A 20,444-nucleotide genomic window follows, 5' to 3' on the forward strand; every position below is an offset into this window, starting at 1 on the left:
TAGTGATACGTCATTGCAAGTTTGCGCGCACCATCAGGTTAGAGGTCCCGGCTCCTTAGATAGCCCCCTCCATGGTTTCCGCCCTATTCATGACATATTCTGTTACGTTTGCATCACATGTCTATGTATACGCCCTGTTACACCTCTTTTCCCCCTTATCTTTCGCGACTGCTACGCGTCACGCCTTCTGCTCCACCCACTGCTACGCCTACTGCAATGTAATGCTATGTGTTTGCGTTATGTATATATGCTCATGTATTGTTATTAAAAAATTATCCCTTCCTTTCCCTTGTCCCGATCCTGACACCAGCAGCGCTGCTGGGCCCTGTCATCCTATTACTATGCAGGTTGTCCTGTTCCTGTCCTTTATGCTGTAATAAACCTGCAAACTCCTACTACCTCGAATCTTGACTCTTATTTTATTGAGCTATCTGTTATTCATTTATGTATTCAAAAATAGGGTATTATTTATTTATTTACCACATAATGGCGCCCGAACAGGGACTTGCCCTTTCCCCACGCGTCGGTGAAGCCACGCCGACCCCCTGACCCTCTGCAGTCGTGACGGAACTCTTCTGCGCAGTGGCAGATATTTCTGCTCAAGTATCCCTCAGGCCCACGGAGGAGACGGAGGAGGCGGTCCAGCATCCGAACGAGACGGTGGAGGAACGCGGTGAGTCCCGACCAGAGCCCAAGCCGAGAGTCCAAGGTCCGAGGTATCCGGAGGTCCACCCGTAACTGAAGTCCGAAGTTCGTCGTCCGTCGTCGTAGCAGTCCAGTCCGATCCGAGGCTTTCCGTTCTTGCTGCCCGGTGAGTACCATTACTGGGGTAGTATCTAGACAGGGTCAATCTAAATTGACTCTGGTCCGTGGGTTGGTGGTACCCAGACTCACAAACGAAGTGTTCACCTAGGTGGATACGGGTCTTGATGCGTCCCTTTATGGGACCGGTATGTTCCGTACTGTTTCAGCAGTGCATCCAGTAACTCTAGTCTGTTCCGTTCTCGAGAAATTCTTGTGTTTCTGTTCTCAGTATTCCAGGTAATATTCTGTCCGAACTGTTATGTTATGATGTTGTTCACTGTATTTCCAATGTCGTGGTATGCCTGAATTGTTCTCCCAATTGTTATTGTTCCTCGTCTATTGTATTGTGTCCCGATTCAAGTTTACAATGTCTCTCTTTTCGAGATTACGTCAGCTAAAAACTAGAAAGGGTTTGTTAGAAGAAGCAGTTCCTGTTCCGCCTAGGGACAGTCCAGGTCATTTTATGTATCAGAAGCATGGCATAAGCGCCATATTATATCTAGATTTATGGGTAGAGTATACCAAACAGTTAGAAGAAAAGTATAGATGGCCCGTATCGGGTACATGGGATGCCGAGTGCATCATGCGAGTAGAAGAGGCATTATGGAAAAAGAAAGCCAGACAGTCACAGAAAGATGCCATCGAGTTATGGCGTAAAGAAGCCCATAAAAGAACCGAAAAAGAAATCAGAAAGTCAGAATTAAGTAGAGAATCCTTAGAACGAGCACAAGAAAAAGAACTAATCGAGATAGGTGAACAAGTCAAAGCCGAACAGTCAGACAGACAGAGGCATGCCCTTAATAGGGGTATGTATCCTCTTCTTGCCGAGGGCTTGCCAAAGGCGACCCCAGAGGCATCTAGTAATTTCCCGCCACCATTAGTTCCGACCAAGCTACGTCACAAACAGACCGCAGCTGATATTTTTATTTCGTCTTATTTGGACGACACAGTCCCAGAATATGCAAATCCTGTTCGCGCTCCGCCCGTCCCTGTAAATCAGGCACTTCCCGCTCCTCCAGACACCGGAGTACCTGTTACGGTACCCCCGGTCCAGCCCGCCATACAAGTCCAGCCTACATTTCCATTTCCAACTCTGCCAGGACGAAGAGCCTCAGTAGACGACTCTAGTTTAGGGGCCGCAGGAGGAGGTCCTCCTCAAACCCCGCCGCCACGTAATCGTTTAACGACAGCCGAATTACATGCACAAGCGTCACAGCGTACGCCCAGACATCAGACTGTAGCAGAAATAAGAAAATCCCTTGCCGAATGCTGCTATGATCCAGTCCCAGGCGAGGATAGTATGGTTCTATATTCATTCCGCGTAAGAAAGGTGGCCGAGTATCTAGTCACCTTACCGAATATGAAAGAAGATCTAGACAGAATATATCGTTTCATCCGTACAGGGGATGATCCAGAAAGTATTGGCGAGGCCATGTCTCAAAGGAAAGCCGAGATCCAGCTCATGATATTAAAGTTTCTGATAAATTGTCTAATAAGAGAACAAGATTACCCGTCTAAAGATCAAGCTGAAATGAGAACCCTGACAAGGTGGAGTGATAATATAGCCGAGGGTAAGCACAAGACCGTCGGTGCTATGGAGAGTATGTACAAGAAAATCCGTAGAGAAATAATAAAGTTACACGAACAGCGTAAAGCAGCACAAGTAAGCGAGAAAGAAAGTAACTCTGATACTGAAGAGGTAGAAGACGAGAATCCCGACAGAATAGCGTATGTAGGAAAATCTAGACTTCCAGATCGCCATTTACGCCTAGAACACAAGTCTATTTTCCACCATCCAGCACCAGAACAAGGTTCACTAGAACAAGTGTTTCAAGCTACCGATCACATTCTGAAATCACGAATCGGTTACAGTGAGTTGAGTACTATGCATGAACAAGAAATAGCCCGATCAGCAGTCCGATGGATTACTGATTCTACCACTTTTCCAGACGAAATAGTGGCACAAATGTTTCTGAAAATGCCCCCAGCCGAACAACGACTGGTGGGTACGTATATGATCCAGCACCTCATTACTCTGTATGAGGGTCAACACTCTGATCCAGGTCCGTTACATGATATCCTGAACGAGTTACTCCAGTATAGATGGAGAGGTCTAGGTACCGATTTAATTAGTGTCATTCTAGAACAGCGCCACAAATATAGAACGTTTCTGAACCCGCATTTTGTTCATGTCTCACCCCCAGAAAGTAAACCCTTTTACATAGACAGACAGAATCCGTTACGAGAAGTCCACCCAGTTAGAGGAACGGGTGGCGAAATGCAACGAGTGTTTGTATACACTCCGATCACAAAGATGGAACTTCTTGAAATGAAGAAATTAATTCCCTGTCATGACAAAGATCCAGCAGGGTTCCATAGAGAATTAAAAGACATGCTCCGTATGGGAGAATACACGTATCCAGATATAATTAAAATGTTAAAAGTTCTGCTGCCCGCAGGGGTGTATGAAAAGCTCAAGGAAAAAGAATGGGAGGTGGGAGAGAAAAAGATCGATTGGGCAGTCCTAGAAGCTGAAGACAAGGTACGAGTACCAGGTACCGGTCTTGGAGATAAATGTAAAGAATTACCAGAATTATTGATTCAGGTTTTACCCAGATTATTGACAACTAGAAAAGAAGACTGGGATGCAATCTCAGCCTGTAAACAGAAACAAGACGAAGATATTAGTGACTTTTATTCTAGATTTGAAAAATGTTTCAGTATCAACAGTGGCCTCAAGACAAGTAGTGAGTCATACCCTCACCTTTTTGTTACTAAATTAGTCGAGAATTCAAGTCCATCAATTAAAAATCGAGTTTTGAAAGTCGAAAGTACCTGGCAAGCTAATACCCCGTCCCAGATGTTACAGATGCTCCAATACCACCAGAATAGAATTAGAGAAGAGCAAGAACATGAAAGGAAACGTATGAAAGACACGAAGATGAAAGTACTAGTTGCACAATCTGTTCCTCAAGACAGTCAGAAGAGGGGTCCAAATCAAGCCAGTCATCCTGCAGCTCCTGTTAAAGGGAACTGCAATTATTGTAAACAGCCAGGTCATTTTATAAACGAGTGTACAGTTCTGAAACACAACATAGCTACTGGTAAGACTAAAGAAAGACCACGTCCGCCTAGACAAGAACAAGTTTCACAGACTCCTCAGCCACAGAATGCACCACAGACAGTTACAGTACCGCAGCCTATCGCTGCAACACAGCACGTTACACAGCAGATGTACCAGTATGCACAGTCTGAGTATCCAGAGTACCAGCAGTACTCATGAAACAGCCTAGAGAGGGAGGTAGGCTTGCCTCTCATCGAGATACCTGTAGATCAAGAAGGTCCCTATGTTCACAGTCAAGTATTAGGGAAAGACAGAAAGTTTTTGATTGATACAGGGGCAAGTAGGACCACAATTAGTCACGCCGAAGTTCCAGGGGCTCCGCTCTCAGGCTCAAGAAATGTTTCCCTTGGATTTTCAGGAAAACCCATCGTAAATGAAATATCAAAGCCAGTTTCTCTAGAAGTAGGTCCATTGTCCCGTACTACTGATCTGTTACTTACTAAGTCATGTCCAGAAAATCTATTAGGCATTAAAACACTGAAAGAGTTAGGTGCAGTTATATGCTGTTCCCCAGAGGGAATACGATTGTTCCTACGTGACTTTAAGGGTCACTATGTATTACGAGATTTTGATTCAAGACTGTCTAATGTTCCACAGCATCTATGGGCACAAGGTCCAACTGATGTTGGTTATATGCAAATCACACCCTATCGTGTGACTCTCAAGCCAGGTGTAGTGTTACCACGAATCAGGCAGTACAGATTGCCACCAGAGGCTGTAGCAGCCTTATCCAAAATTATTGACGAGCTCATGGCTCAAGGAGTGGTTGTAGAAACTGACTCCAATGTATGTAATTCTCCGATCATTCCAGTCATGAAACGTACTGATCCTAATGCACCCCCAGTATATCGATTAGTGATTGACCTACGAGAACTTAATAAATGTATTGTTCCTCAGTACCCAGTTGTCCCAGATATCTCTTCCCTATTGACAGCCATTGATTCCGAAGCCATGTTCTTTACTGTAATTGACCTCAAGAACGCGTTTTTCAGTGTTCCTATTCATCCAGACAGCCAGTTCCTTTTCGGATTTTGTTTAAATGGAAGAAGCTATATGTTTACACGAGCTCCTCAAGGTTTCACAGAAAGTCCTAGTATTTACAGTCAAGCACTTAAGAGACAACTAGACAACATTCACATGCCAACTGACACTGCCCTGCTCCAGTATGTCGATGATCTACTGATCACAGCCCGTTCTGAACGTACTTGCGAGCGAGCATCCCTTACAGTCTTGTATTTCCTAGCCGAGATGGGGCACAAGGTGTCCCCTTCTAAGCTTCAATTCTGTGTCCAGCAAGTGGTATACTTAGGACACTTACTGTCCAAGAGGGGTAGGCAGTTGACACCAGACCGTATCCAGTTAATAGCGAGTCTTCCTCAGCCCAAGACCCAGAAGGAGGTACGTGCTTTTATTGGCCTTACTTCTTACTGCCGTCAATGGATTCCTCAGTATGCATTTCTAGCCAAGCCACTGATACAGTTAACGACACAGGAGGCAGCCGTATCGACTGTCCTCCCTTGGACATCTGAACATACACTTAGTTTCAATGAGTTAAAGAAAGCCCTATGCCAAGCTCCAGTTCTAGCTACACCGAACTACAGTAAGCCTTTTACACTTTTCGTTACTGAACGCGAAGGTACAGCATTATCTGTTCTCACACAAGATCAAGCAGGACAATACAAGCCCTGTGCTTATTTTTCGAGCACATTAGATCCTGTAGCCCAGGCTCTGCCTGCGTGCCTCAAGTCAGTTGCAGCCACAGCACTAGCTATCAGACAAAGTGATTCCATAGTCTTAGGACATTCCCTGACAGTACAAGTTCCACATTCCGTGGAAGTTCTTTTAAACCGAACACAGACTCAGCACTTGACAATTGCACGTTTAACAGGTTATGAATTGACACTGTTCCAGCCACACATAGAAATCAGACGCTGCAACATCCTGAATCCTGCTACACTGTTACCATCAGTTACTCCGAATTCTGCCACACATGACTGTGTGGAAGTAGTTAACATTACGACTAAGCCAAGACAAGATCTGACAGACATTGCATTACCAGATCCCGACCTGACACTTTATGTGGATGGTTCATGTATGAGAACAAGTACAGGAGAACTAGTCGCCGCGTATGCAGTGACTACTGACACTGAAGTTATTGAGACACACCGTATCGACACCCTGTCCGCTCAAGCAGCAGAGCTAGTTGCTCTGACCCAAGCCTGCATACACGCCAAGAACTTGAAAGTTAACGTTTACACAGATTCACGCTACGCATTTGGAGTTGTACACGACTTCGGAGTGCTCTGGCAGGAGAGAGGTTTCATGACTTCTCATGGAACCAAGATTCAGCATGGTCTCCTTATTCAAGCTCTGTTAGATGCCATACACTTACCGACATCTATCGCTATCATGAAATGCAAAGCACATACGAAAGTTACTGACATTATTTCCCAAGGTAATGATCTAGCAGACCGCACAGCCAAGCTTACAGCACAGACTCCAGACATTCCAGTTAACATGACACATACTCCAGATCCGACTACATGCATGACAGTTAAGGACCCTACACAAGATGTCATAGATATCCAGTTACATGCTACTCCTGAAGAAATCAAGAAATGGTCCGAACAAGGAGGGGTCCAGACAGATCAAGGATGGTTAACGAAGGGTAGAGCCACATGGTTTCTCCCCGACTCTATGGTTCAAGTCATTATTAATACCGCACATAGTCCAGCACATTTAGGAGAAAAAGCCATGTTAGACAGTATCCAGAACATTTGGTTTAACAAGCATTTACGAGCTGCAGCCAAGCAGAAAGTCCGTACCTGTATGATATGTTGTCAGTTTAATCCAGGTAAAAGTGTCCCGGTGGAACAAGGTGGATTCCAGCCTCCTGACCACCCTTTTGAAGTCCTCCAGATGGATTATATTCAGATGGAGCGATGTCGAGGTTTCAAGTATGTCCTTGTAGTTGTATGCGCTTTGTCCAGGTGGACAGAAGCATATCCAGTCCCAGATTACACAGCCGCGACCACTGCTAAGCAGTTGGTTCGTGAGTTCTTCCCCCGTTATGGACTCCCTAGAGTCGTATATTCTGACAACGGCCAGCCATTCTCATCTGAACTCATGAAGCATGTTTCCCTTCTGTTAGGGTACCAGTGGAAGTTCCATTGTGTACGCCATCCTGAAGCAGCCGGTCTCGTAGAGAGACATAATCAGACTCTGAAAATCCGAATCGCCAAAGTATGCAAAGAGAAAGGTGTGGACTGGCTAGTAGCTCTGCCAGTTGCTTTATTTTATATGCGCATGGTCGCACATTCCAGATCAGGTCTGTCCCCGTACGAGGTCGTTTTCGGCCGCCCCCCTAACATGTGGGGTACTCCTAGACCCCGAAGTATTACCGATGTTTCAAGTAATATGCTGACAGATTACCTAGCTTCCTTGATGTCTGCCCTCAACTCATGTCGTTCACAGGTTGCCGCTGCATTTCCAGACAATACCGAGGTGGCACCGCATGAAATCGTTCCAGGATCCATGGTGATGGTCCGTAATTTTGACAGATCAAGTCCGTTGGAGCCTCGTTGGAAAGAGCCCCGACAGGTCCTCCTCACCACCCGTACAGCCGTGAAGTTGGAAGGACGCAAAGGCTGGGTGCACCTTTCTCATGTCAAACAATTTAATGGATTGAAACCCGTCTTAAAGAACATTTCCCAGGATTTGAAGGATTGCCAAAATATTGTTCTCAAGGACTGTCCCGCAAAAGACATTGCTACAACCCCTCCCCTGTTAGAGAAAACTCCGCAACAGGAGTATAAACTCAAACTCCGGTCTAGTAAAATAAGTCAGCCAGTTTGATTGTCTAAGTCCTCCCCTAGGTGAAACGGTTAGACTGTTTCTGACATGTATAAAATAGACCCCCATAGTGAGAGAGTTAGTCAAAACTCAATTCGATGTATCGTTTTTCTAAGTTTCATTTTATTTCTCAGCATTATGATTTCCTGCACCAGTTATGCATTTTTCCTGTATTTCCCAGTTTTTCATGTAAATAAGTCTGCTAATGCTACTGTAGAGCACATGTTTAGTGACCTACCTCCTCATGAACTCTCTTACCGCCTCGCTATGCGAAATAACTCATTTATCCGCATGTTACATTACTCACACCAGACCAGCAATGCCACTAATTGTTGGGTGTGTGGCCGACTCCCCCCTTTCCAGACCCCGAAGGGAGTTCTGCCACTTTTTCCTTATCCATTTTCACATAATGGTTCGTGTGGAGCATGGTCCACGTTAACGTCATCCTCAACAGATATGTCTTTTCTTAACAGTACATGTTTTCCAGACAAGCAAGGTCTCCCCCACAGAACAGGGTTAGATCTAGAAAATGAAGTGTATAATTTAGGTAATTATTCGTCGAATTTCATGGTCCTGAATGTTCAGTCTGATTCTACTCCAGACTTACCTGCTATTTCAGTACTACCAGTTAAAGGCGAATTATGTGTCCGAAATAATGGTTCCGTACATGTAGGACATAGTGATTGTACTACCATTGTCAAGTATAGTGACAGTGGGAAATCTATTTTCAAAGCTTCACGTCATTCTTATTTTATTTGTGGTCAAACTGCATATGTTCGTCTGCCCCTCGATTGGGAGGGAACCTGTTACATTGCCTTCCTACTGCCACCTGTTTTTCTAGCCCCATCTGATTATCACAGAAACACACATCTAGTACACATTAGACATAGAAGGGAGTCCCCAATTGTCGATTATACTGAAACTGCTCTAGAACAATATACAGATTTCAATAGAGGTTTCTTTTTCTTTATAGGACCTATCCAGAATAGTAAACTGATCCGTAGGTTAACCAGAACCCTCGAAGCTGTAGTAAATGAGACTGCCTCTGCTCTAGGTAATTTAACTGAAGAGCAATCTGCTATGAGATTTGTCGTTTTACAGAATCGTCTCGTCCTTGACGTCATACTGGCCGATAGGGGCGGGGCCTGTAGAGTCATCGGATCTAGTTGCTGCATTTTCATTCCAAATAACGCGCCATCTGTTTATTCAGCTATAACCAGACTCCATAAGATTGCCCATCTGATTCACCAAGATCCAGGCACCTGGACATGGTCCGGTTGGTTCTGGAATATAATTTCTGCATGGGGATGGAAAGTCTTGTCTTTTCTAGGTATTGCAGTAGCGATCATATTCAGCTGCTGTCTCTGTATACAATGTGGCCCTGCGATTTGCGGCATTTGTGCTACCTCTTGTATTCCTAGTCCCAAGCCCCGTTCTAAATCCCGTTCCAGGATAATTCGAGACGAGCAAATGATACTGTATGAAATGATAGATGGTATCATGAATATTGATGTTTCCTGATGGAAACGTAGTGACAAGGAGGGAATGTGGAAAAGTAAATTTTGCCATGTTCTGTGTCCCTACGTGTCATCCATCATATGTTATGTGTGCATGATTAATATGCATATGTACTCCCTATGTTTGATTAATGACGCAATTACAGTTGTGTCCACTTCTAATATGCCAGTTTCCAGTTCTCGTGAATACTACGAATATCCGGCCTATGTAAAGCTACGTTGCCACGTTTCCCAGTGTACACGTTATTTCATTGTAAAGTCCCCGTTTCTAGGCCTCAAAAGGGCCTGGACACCAGATTCAGTTCCTGTCTCCTGAAGCCTCGCTGAGGAGCGATCCAGCCCCCACCTGTATCCTCGACCCTTCACTTACTTCCTGCCACGCAGTGCCCGGTTCAGCTTGGCTCTGCCTCTGAGTCTGCCAAAAGTATGTTATAGTTCCTGTTATCAGTTCAGTCCTCCTTCTCTGCATTCCTAAACTACTGAACTGCATCAATAGTTTCCGTCATTGTCTAGCCTTTTCGGCTCCATGTAAGAGAAATACTGTATTTAATGGTCATTTAGTATTCTTCATCACACACTACATGTAGAATAATGCATGGTCCAGTCTTAGAATCAAGTTAGCCTTTCCCCTCCTGACTTCTAGTTTATATCAACATGTTCTCTAAACATCAGATACTAGATACTGTTTAGGTACATGTCGCCCTGACTCTCCAGACTTCAGTCTCTGCTCCTAGCACAGAGTTCATAGCCCCCAGCTTCTCCTAGTGATACGTCATTGCAAGTTTGCGCGCACCATCAGGTTAGAGGTCCCGGCTCCTTAGATAGCCCCCTCCATGGTTTCCGCCCTATTCATGACATATTCTGTTACGTTTGCATCACATGTCTATGTATACGCCCTGTTACACCTCTTTTCCCCCTTATCTTTCGCGACTGCTACGCGTCACGCCTTCTGCTCCACCCACTGCTACGCCTACTGCAATGTAATGCTATGTGTTTGCGTTATGTATATATGCTCATGTATTGTTATTAAAAAATTATCCCTTCCTTTCCCTTGTCCCGATCCTGACACCAGCAGCGCTGCTGGGCCCTGTCATCCTATTACTATGCAGGTTGTCCTGTTCCTGTCCTTTATGCTGTAATAAACCTGCAAACTCCTACTACCTCGAATCTTGACTCTTATTTTATTGAGCTATCTGTTATTCATTTATGTATTCAAAAATAGGGTATTATTTATTTATTTACCACAGAGTGGATAGAGAACTCTCCTTTCAGAGTGAAGGAACACAAGGAAATGCCAGTAATGATTTTTCTTTTATGAAACTGTCTAGTTGCTAATTTCTTTTATGCAAAGCTAATTCATGTGCTGTAACTAAACACTGCTAAGTAACAAAGGAGAAATAGAGAATACTTTTCATAAAGCAAACCGTATTTTTCTAACATTGGTGTAGCGTCCTTATTTCTGAGTGGATGGACGTTATGTTACTGAAGGGTGTGACGCAAACTTAACACATGTACCTTGGAGTTAGGCCTTCCCACTTAGTGCCAAGCTACCCTAGGTGACTTGGAGATCCCAGGTCCAACGTAATTGGTGTCTAGCGGTGGGATGGGAACTGTGTTTGCGTCTACTCTGAAATAATAAAGCGTACTCCGCAGGCCTACACCTGGAGTTTTCTCCTGGCGGACTTCCCAATTACTTCTTTTTGTTTTCCAAATTTACTCCTGGTGGTGGGTGGAGGTAGCTTTGAGTTGCCCCTTTTGAACCAATTCTTCCCGAGTGGTTGCCCCTATATTTCTCATAAGCAAAATGGAATTTGCTCTGGAGGAACTGGAGACCTATACTACAGCCCAGCTTAGAGACTTTTGCCAGAAGATTGGAGTTTTTTTAAGCGTGGTGCCAAGAAGGGGGAACTCCAGACAAGTTTGAGAGCGTGGGTGGCAGCACATGGAGAGGGAAAGGAGGAGGAAGAGGGGACGGACCGGGACACAGTCATAGAGGTAGAAGGATTGTTTCCACCTGAGATGGGGAACCTACTACCAGGACCTAGAACCTTTTCAAGGGAGGGCAGCAGTGTCTCCGGAGGAAGCTTAACCGAAGCTGAACTAGTGGACAGGAGGGAAAAGAGACAGCTAAAGTGAGAGTTGGCTAAGATGGAAAAGGAGAGGGAGGAACAGAGGATGGCTCACGAGTTGAAACTTAGGGAGCTAGAAGTCAAGGCCCTACAGATGGGACCCTCCAATTCTCCAAATGGTGGCAGCGAAAGCAAAGAACTGACCAGGGAATCCAGACCCTACCTACCTAAAGATATAGTTGCCAGCTACAGCTCAGAGGATGACATCGCCAAGTGGCTGGCTGCCTATGAGGTCTCCTTAAGAGCCCATGGGATCCAGGAAAAACACTGGGGGGTGGCTTGTACAAATACATGCCTCCTACTGGGCGGGACACACTATTGGCCCTGGAACAGGAAGAGCAGACCCACTACCCCACCATGAAAGTGGCGCTAATAAAGAAGTTTGGGCTGACCCCAGAGAAGTATCGTCAAAAGTTCAGGGGAAGTCACAAATTAGGCACCCAAAACTGGGTGGATTTCCTGGACTATGCAAGGAAGGCATTGGAGGGCTGGATACAAGGCAGCGAGGTGAGGGACTATGAGGGGTTGTACGACCTTTTTCTCAAAGAGCACCTACTCGAGAAATGTTTTCCCGAGCTGCGTCAACACCTGGTGGACAGCAAGCTGACCAACCCCCGGAAGCTTGCAGAGGAGGCGGACATCTGGGCAAGTACCCGGGTGTCCTCAAAGGGGACTGGAGGGGATTCCCAAAGGGCCGGACAGGGCGCCCCCCAGAAGAAGGAGGGGGGGGGATAAAAAGCGGGAGTTCTCAAAAGGTCCCCAAAATAGTTTCCAGGGAAAGGGAACAGGATTCACCCCTAAGGTTAACCCGCCCAGAAACCCTCATCCTGGCCAAAGCCAGCAGCCAAGGGTTGTCCACTGCTTTGAGTGTGGTGGTGTTGGACATTATAAGGGAGATGTCAAGTGCCCAAAGAGACCACCCCCTCCCACCAGATGAAAAGCCTCGGGAGTAGCTAGTGTAGTGCTCGGGGAGGAGTTGCCCTTAGATAAGGGGGGTGAGTGGGCGGGTGTCACCTTAGTGTCCCTGGGAGATCGGGAGATGGTTCCTAAGATCCAGGTGCCCTCAAATACTGTAAAGTGTGGGCAATGGGTCACCATCAATCAATCAATCAATCAGGTCATTTATAGAGCGCACTACTCACCCGTAGGGTCTCAAGGCGCTGGGTGGGGGGGGGTGCCGTTACTGCTCGAACAGCCAGGTCTTGAGCTTCTTCCTGAAGGAGAGGTGGTCTTGGGTCAGGCGCAGGTCGGTCGGGAGTGAGTTCCAGGTCTTGGCGGCCAGGTAGGAGAAGGACCTTCCTCCTGTTGTCGCTCTTCGGATGCGGGGGACGGCGGCGAGGGCGAGGCTGGTTGATCTGAGGAGGCGCTTGGGAGTGTAGAAGTTGATCCGGTTGTTGAGGTAGCTCGGGCCTTGGTCGTGTAGGGCTTTGTGTGCGTGGGTGAGGAGCCGGAAGGTGATTCTCTTGTTGATCGGGAGCCAGTGCAGATCTCTCAGGTGTCCGGAGATGTGGCTGCGTCAGGGGATGTCGAGGATGAGTCTGGCCGAGGCGTTCTGGATCCGCTGGAGTCTCTTCTGGAGCTTGGCGGTGGTTCCGGCGTAGAGGGCGTTGCCGTAGTCCAGTCGGCTGGTGACGAGGGCCTGGGTGACCGTCTGCCTTGTCTCGGTGGGGATCCACCGGAAGATCTTACGTAGCATGCGCAGGATGTTGAAGCAAGACGAGGAGACGGCGTTTACTTGTCTGGTCATGGAGAGGGAGGAGTCCAGGATGAAGCCCAGGTTGCGTGCGTGGTTCGTCGGTTTGGGTGCGGTGCCCAGGGCGGGGGGCCACCAGGAGTCGTCCCAGGCGGAGGGCGAGGAGCCCAGGATGAGGACCTCCGTCTTGTCCGAGTTCAGTTTCAGGCGGCTGGTCGTCATCCATTCGGCTACATCTCTCATCCCTTCGTGCAGGTTGGCTCTGGCGGTGGCGGGGTCGTTGGTCAGGGAGAGGATCAGCTGGGTGTCGTCGGCGTAGGAGATTATGTTGAGGTTGTGTTGGCGTGCGATGGCCGCGAGGGGGCTCATGTAGACGTTGAAGAGGGTGGGGCTCAGTGAGGATCCTTGAGGGACGCCGCAGATGACTTTGGTGGCCTCTGACTTGTACGGTGGTAGGCGGACTCTCTGTGTTCTTCCGTCGAGGAAGGAGGTGATCCATTCCAGTGCCTTGTCCTGGATTCCGATGTTGCCGAGGCGCTGTACTAGGGTGCGGTGGCAGACAGTGTCGAAAGCCGCGGAGAGGTCCAGGAGGATGAGGGCCGCTGTTTCTCCGTTGTCCATCAGAGTTCGAATGTCATCGGTGGCAGCGATGAGGGCCGTCTCGGTGCTGTGGTTCGCTCGGAAGCCCGACTGTGAGGGGTCGAGGGATCCATTCGTCTCGAGGAAGGCGGTCAGCTGTTTGTTGACGGTATTCTCGATGACTTTGGCCGGGAACGGGAGGAGCGAGATGGGACGGTAGTTCTTGAGGTCGGTGGGGTCTGCTGTGGGTTTCTTGAGAAGAGCGCTGAGTTCGGCGTGCTTCCAGCTCTCAGGGAAGGTGGCGGTGTCGAAGGAGGTGTTGATGATGTCCCGCAGGTGGGGTGCGATGACAGCGTCGGCCTTGTTGAAGACGTGGTGAGGGCAGGGGTCAGTCGGAGATCCGGAATGGATGGAGTTCATTGTGCGGATGGTGTCTTCGGTGCTGATCGGAGTCCAGGTGCGGAGGGTGGTGGTGGGTGGCGTTGTTGCGGTTGTGGCTTGCGTTGGTTGGTTGCTGAAGCTGTTGTGTATGTCCGTGATCTTGTTGTGGAAGTAGGACGCGAGGGAGTTGCAGAGGTCTTGCGACGGGGTGATGTCATTGTTTCCGGCGTTGGGGTTGGAGAGCTCTTTCACGATGTTGAAGAGTTCCTTGCAGTTGTGTGCGTTGTTGTCCAGTCGGTCCTTGTATGTATTTTTCTTGGTGGCGCGGATCAGTTGGTGGTGTTTCCGGGTGGCGAGCTTGAGGGTGGTCATGTTGTCCGTAGTTGGTTCCCTTCTCCAGACTTTCTCGAGGGCTCGGCAGTTCTTCTTGGAGCTCTTGAGTTCCTCGGTGAACCATGGTGTTTTTCTGCTGCAGGGTCTGCTGGGTGGGGTTCTCAGAGGGGCGAGTTCGTCCGCGCAGTTGTTGATCCACTTCGTGAGGTTGTCGGCGGCCTGGCTGGGGTTCGCTGAGCTGGCGGGAGGGTGCTGGCTCAGGGAAGCGGTGAGCTGGTCGGCTGTGATCTTGTTCCAGCTTCTTCGGGCAACCTGTTGCTGGTGGAGGTGGATCGTCGTTCTTCTGAAGGTGAAGTGGACGCAGCTGTGGTCCGTCCAGTGGAGTCCTGTTGCATGGCTGAAGGTGACGTCTTTGCTGGATGAGAAGACGGCGTCGAGTGTGTGTCCGGCGAGGTGGGTGGGGGTGGATACCAGCTGCTTGAGTCCGAGGTTGGCGAGGTTGTCGAGCAGGCTGATGGTGTTGCGGTCGCTGTTGTTCTCCAGGTGGAAGTTGAGGTCCCCCAGGAGGATGTAGTCGGCGGAGGGGAGGGCGTGCGGGCTGATGAAGTCGGCGATGTCCTCGCTGAATCGTGTGCGTGGACCCGGGGGTCGGTAGATCAGGGTGCCTCTGAGGGTGGTCTTCGGGTTGGTGTGGATCTGGAAGTGCAGGTGTTCAGCGGTGGTTAGGGTGTCGTCGGTGTTGGTCGTGATGCGGATGGTGTCTCTGTGGATGATGGCGATGCCTCCTTGTTGTAAACAAAGTTGGAAGCGGCACACCAGCGTCGTGTAGTTCAGGGTAATTTATTTAAGATGCGAAGCAGAAAACCCAACCATCGTGCACAAGATGAAACGGGCAACTGCCAACCGTTAGATAGAACACAGGACATGTCATAAAGTGAAGCAGCGCGAGTGCAGCGCGCGACATGAATCGTGACACAAAGCAAAGGGTGAATATAACACATCTCCTTTCCTTAAACGGAGAAAGAAAAGGATACAACAGTATAAGTAAGTCAAAAGCTCATAGTAAACTCTTTACAAAGAAAAGGTGAAACATAAGGAAACACAGCATCATTGAACACATCTCTTGGCTTTGGGAAATGCAGAACAAAATAAAACAAGCCATTCAACCCCACATTCTCCCTTAAACAGACGAAGTTACACATAGTCCTTCAAATAGGCAGGAGCCACCTTGCAGCGAAGAGGTCTGCAAACTCTATCAGTAATCACATCCTTAGTAATTTGAGCTGAAGGAACAGACTTAAGCTTTCTTTGGTAAAGTGCTACCCTGCGGAGATTCCACGTCTGACCATTTTGTAGCTTAACATAGTTGCCAACTACAGACCTAACCTGGTAGGGTCCCCTAAATTTGTTGAACATCCTTTGATTGCCCCCAGGTTTTACTTTTACCAGGTCCCCTTCAGCTATTTTGGAAGAGACAGCTTTCCCCATGGAGTCGCCTCCCACACCCTTTTTTTTTCATGTAGCCAAGTGGGAATGAGTTTAGTGCCTGGTACCCTCCCCCTCATGAGCTCAAAAGGTGTTACAGACATGCTGCTGTGAACAGTAGTGCGGTATGCCCACAGCATTTCTTTGATCTCCTTCTGCACAGGGCGACCTGACGCTAAAGCGAGCTGCATAGTACCCTTAACAAGCCTGTTAATTCGCTCACAAAGTCCATTCCCTTGTGGGTTGTAGAGCGATGTACGCAAGTGCTTCAACCCAAGGAAAGCAAAATATTCCTCCATAATGGTTGAGGTAAGCTGCGTACCATTATCCGTTAACAACATTGAGGGAATGCCCTCACGTCGAAATATCTCATCAAGGACCTTGATAGTGGATTCTGCAGTGATGTTTTTCATGAAAGCGACTTCAACCCACCTAGAAGTTGAGTCAACCAAAACAAAGGCGAATTTCTCAGCATCAGTCAGATCATGAAAAGGACCTATGAAATCAATGCAGACCTTCTGCCATACACCATCGTCTGCAATAATCTTCCCCATGCCATCTTTGCTAGCACAAACCTGTAATCTCTTTTCAGACTCTTTGCACGGCTGGCACTGCTCAACCCAACTCTTCACCTGTGCATCTACACCTGGCCACCAAAAATCCGCTTTGACTTGTTTGCCAGTAAGGGTTTGGCCAAGATGGCCCTCATGCGCCAGCTCAATGATGCGGGGTCTAAGGGATGCCGGAGGCACATATTTCTCTCCCCGCACAAGGATGTGCTCACCCTGCAAAGAAATCTCGTCCTGTAACTGGACATAAGGCCTAAGAGCAGGTGAGACAGTGCTCTGCCTTGACACCCCTTCTTTGCACATCTTGATTAAGCCAGCCATAACAGGATCTTTCCCCATTTCCTCAATCCATTCCCTGCTAGATATGGAGCCGGGTAGATCACTTTCCAAGTCATCTAAAAACGCAACCACATTTTCAGTCACTAACTCCTTAGGTGGTTCCTTGGTGTCAGGTAATCTAGAAAGACAATCCGCCACACTGTTGCACCAACCGGGCAAATACTCTACCCTACAAGTAAACTCTTGTACACAAACAGCAAGTCTCGCTAACCTCCCAGAGCAGTTCCTAATCCCGCCAGGGGCCAAAACTTTCAATAGGGGCTTATGGTCAGTCCTGAGTGTGAAGGTGATTCCCCATAAATACACCCTGAAATAGCGAGTTGCCCATGCAGCTGCAAGAGCTTCACGCTCTATGACTGAGTAGTTCCTTTCGGTCTCAGTCAGAGAACGCGACGCAAACGCAATGGTGTTTTCTTTGCCACTCCCTTTCTGTGTTAAGACCGCACCAATCCCAAAGGAACTAGCATCAACAGTTAGGAAGGTGTGATAAGACTGTACAAAACTGGACAGAATATTAGCATCTAATATGTTCTGTTTGATCAATAGAAAGGCATTTCTCTGATCTGCACCCCAAGTGAAACCTTTCCCTTTCCGCATGATAATACGTAAAGGTTCGACTTTTTCTGCAAAGTTCTTTACAAATTTTGCATAGTACTCAACCATGCCCATAAAAGATCTTAATTTGTCTTTGTCATCAGGTTCAGACACATTACATATTGCGCTTACAAGGTCTTTCTTGGGTTGTATGCCAAGGCCAGATACGTGGTAGCCCAAATAGTCCACTTCTTTAACGGCAAATACACATTTTTCCCTGCGTAATGTTAGACCAGCACTTGAAAGAGCAGAAAAAACCTTGTCCAGAATGACATCATGGTCACCCACATCCAAACCATGAATCAGGATGTCGTCCTGGAAAAATACTACCCTTTCAATGTCTTTTAATATATCCGTAATGATCCTTTGGAAAGCACTAGCTGCCGAACAGAGGCCAAAAGGGAGTCTTTTAAATTGGTAAGTACCCTCCGGTGTGATGAACGACGTAAACTGCTTTGAGTCCGGATGGAGCTTTACCTGATGGTATGCGCTGCGAAGGTCTAACTTTGAAAATACCTTTCCTCCACCCAAACTCAGGACAATCTCATTTATGTTCGGAAGTGGAAAGCTATCCATTATCACCGCTTTGTTAAGGCTCCGCAGGTCCACACAGAAGCGCAAAGATTTGTCCGGTTTCTGTGTGATCACCACTGGACTCAACCACTGTGTGGCCTCCACAGGCTCAATTATATTGTCCTCTAATAACTGCTTGATGATTTTCCTGACCTCATCTCTTGCAGAAAGTGGTATTTTCCTTGCAGTGTGTTTCACAGGTGCTATATCTCTTCTGGTTTTAATGATGTGCTGATAGCCAATGGCCTCCCCCAATTTCTCATTGAAGATACACTCATGTTTTTTAAGAATAGTTTCTAAGTTATCATGGACTGTACTACATGCACTTTCAACGTCAATACACATTACAGGTGGATCAGCTCTTGGGTTCACTCTTATATTAAGTTCATATTGGTGTAACCATCCCAAAATTGCAGGGCCATGTGGGGACACGTAAACCTTCCCCTGAGTGATCCTCCCTTTAAACCTGATACTTGCCTCAAAGTATCCAAGGACACCAATGCTTACACCCTGGTAACCCCTTAATGTAATATCAGACTTCACTAAAATTGAACCAGAGCAAGATGAATTGTACAATATCTTAGGGACGATTGTGTAAAGCGATCCTGTATCCACCATTAAATTAACAATTACACCATTCAATTCAAAATCCGCTTTAGGCCGAGATAAGACAACATTCTCCATTGACTCCAGGTTGCCAGCAGACGTAATCATCATAACTTCAGCTTCATCATCAGTAACTTCAGCCTCAACCATAGCAACTTTTTTTGAGCCAATTGTTCTACACATTCGTGCATAATGCCCTTTCTTCCCACATTTTAAACAATCCCTGGATAAAGCTGTACAATTCTTTGAGTCAGCTAAATGAAACGGGCTTCCACACCTATTACAAGACCGTGTGGTTGGTTTAAACTTGTTTGTCACACTTTTATTAAATGAGGTTGTGGGTTTCCCCCCTTTATTTGTTTGCCTCCCTTGTATTAATGCTATGCTTTCCGAAGCATCTGCCTGTAGGTTTGCAACTTCCTGACAACTAGTATGTCCCAGTTGTATTCTTTTAAGTTCTTTCATACACTTATCGCTTTCTTCAGTGACTTTAGCAATGGTAATTGCTTCTGAAAGAGTGGGGTTTTTAGCTGCCCACAACTTTTCCTGTGTTTTCTTGCTAAAACACTGTACAATTAATTGGTCCCGAATCATCTCATCCTGTATATTCCCAAATTGACACTTCACAGAGAGTTCCCTCAGCCTAGAAACAAATTCATCAATAGTTTCATTTTCTCTCTGAGGGGCAGTGTAAAATTTGTGCCTGCGCATTACAACATTTTCTTGTTTAGCAAATCTAGTATAAAGTCTAAACAGGGCATCTTTGTAAACATCATCAATGTCAAGAGGTGGACTTGGCAAGTATTTAAACACCCTTTGACCCTCTTTGCCTAAAGCCCCCAACAGTAAAGCTTTCTTCCTGATGGCCGAGAACTTAGTACCATCTAAAGCAATTATGTAATTCTCAAACGCCTCACACCAGTCATCCCACTCCATTGAGGGTTCACCAGGGGCACTCAGGAAAGGAACAGGCGCTTGAATAGCATTGCTCACATTCATAGTGAATACTCTGCAGTAGTACACAATCTACTATAAGAATAGTTTAAACAGGCAAAATTTTATACAGACAGTAATGTTCGCAGTGTCTTAACTTAAAGTGTGTTTGTCACTGAAGTTTGAGTGGCACACTATAGAGATCGATTTAAAAGTGAGTGTGTCACTGTGAATTTGCTCTTGACCAATAATGGTGGTCTTTAATTGCAAACGTCTTAAAATTAATGTGACACACAAAAGCGAACTTGCATGGAAGTGAGTGTGTCACTGTAGAAAGAATAGCGGTGGTATTTTATAAAACAAACGCTTTCCCTTTGGCTTTGCGTTTCCCTTTTAAGACATTCCGCCTTCTGAGCAGTGGGGCTCACTGGTATAGTCTTTCCTTCACGAATGATTTCCCTTTTTTAGACCACTTGCAGCAAGGAGCGCTGTTGTCTGCGTCGACGGGCCAAGGAGCAACAGTTAACGCTCCGTCGCGCTTGGGAGAATAAAGCCTTGGGCACACTTCCTCTCACGGTGAGTGATTTTACGACATACCTTCTGTCGAGGCTTACTTTCAACCGCTTATTCTTCGAAGATAAATCCTCCGGTCGGGTTTTCTTTTCCTCGCTTCGTCTTTTCTGGCAGATATTTTCCGCACGTTATCCTCCGCCCTCAGCAGTCGCCAAAATTGTTGTAAACAAAGTTGGAAGCGGCACACCAGCGTCGTGTAGTTCAGGGTAATTTATTTAAGATGCGAAGCAGAAAACCCAACCATCGTGCACAAGATGAAACGGGCAACTGCCAACCGTTAGATAGAACACAGGACATGTCATAAAGTGAAGCAGCGCGAGTGCAGCGCGCGACATGAATCGTGACACAAAGCAAAGGGTG

At 46.9% G+C, this 20,444-nt stretch overlaps 1 protein-coding gene across 1 annotated transcript in view; it reads left to right on the top strand.

Annotated features, from left to right (window-relative positions):
• The window catches only part of LOC144759342 (uncharacterized), a 215,256-nt gene that overhangs the window by 43,566 nt on the left and 151,246 nt on the right, over window positions 1-20,444 (top strand). The window contains exon 3 of the mRNA XM_078646480.1: window positions 14,996-15,003. Coding sequence (XP_078502606.1) covers window positions 14,996-15,003 — 8 coding nt within the window. The remainder of the gene's footprint in view (window positions 1-14,995; window positions 15,004-20,444) is intronic.

Source organism: Lissotriton helveticus, chromosome 1_1 (genome assembly GCF_964261635.1).
Source record: "Lissotriton helveticus chromosome 1_1, aLisHel1.1, whole genome shotgun sequence".
NCBI classification, from domain to species: Eukaryota; Metazoa; Chordata; class Amphibia; order Caudata; family Salamandridae; genus Lissotriton; species Lissotriton helveticus.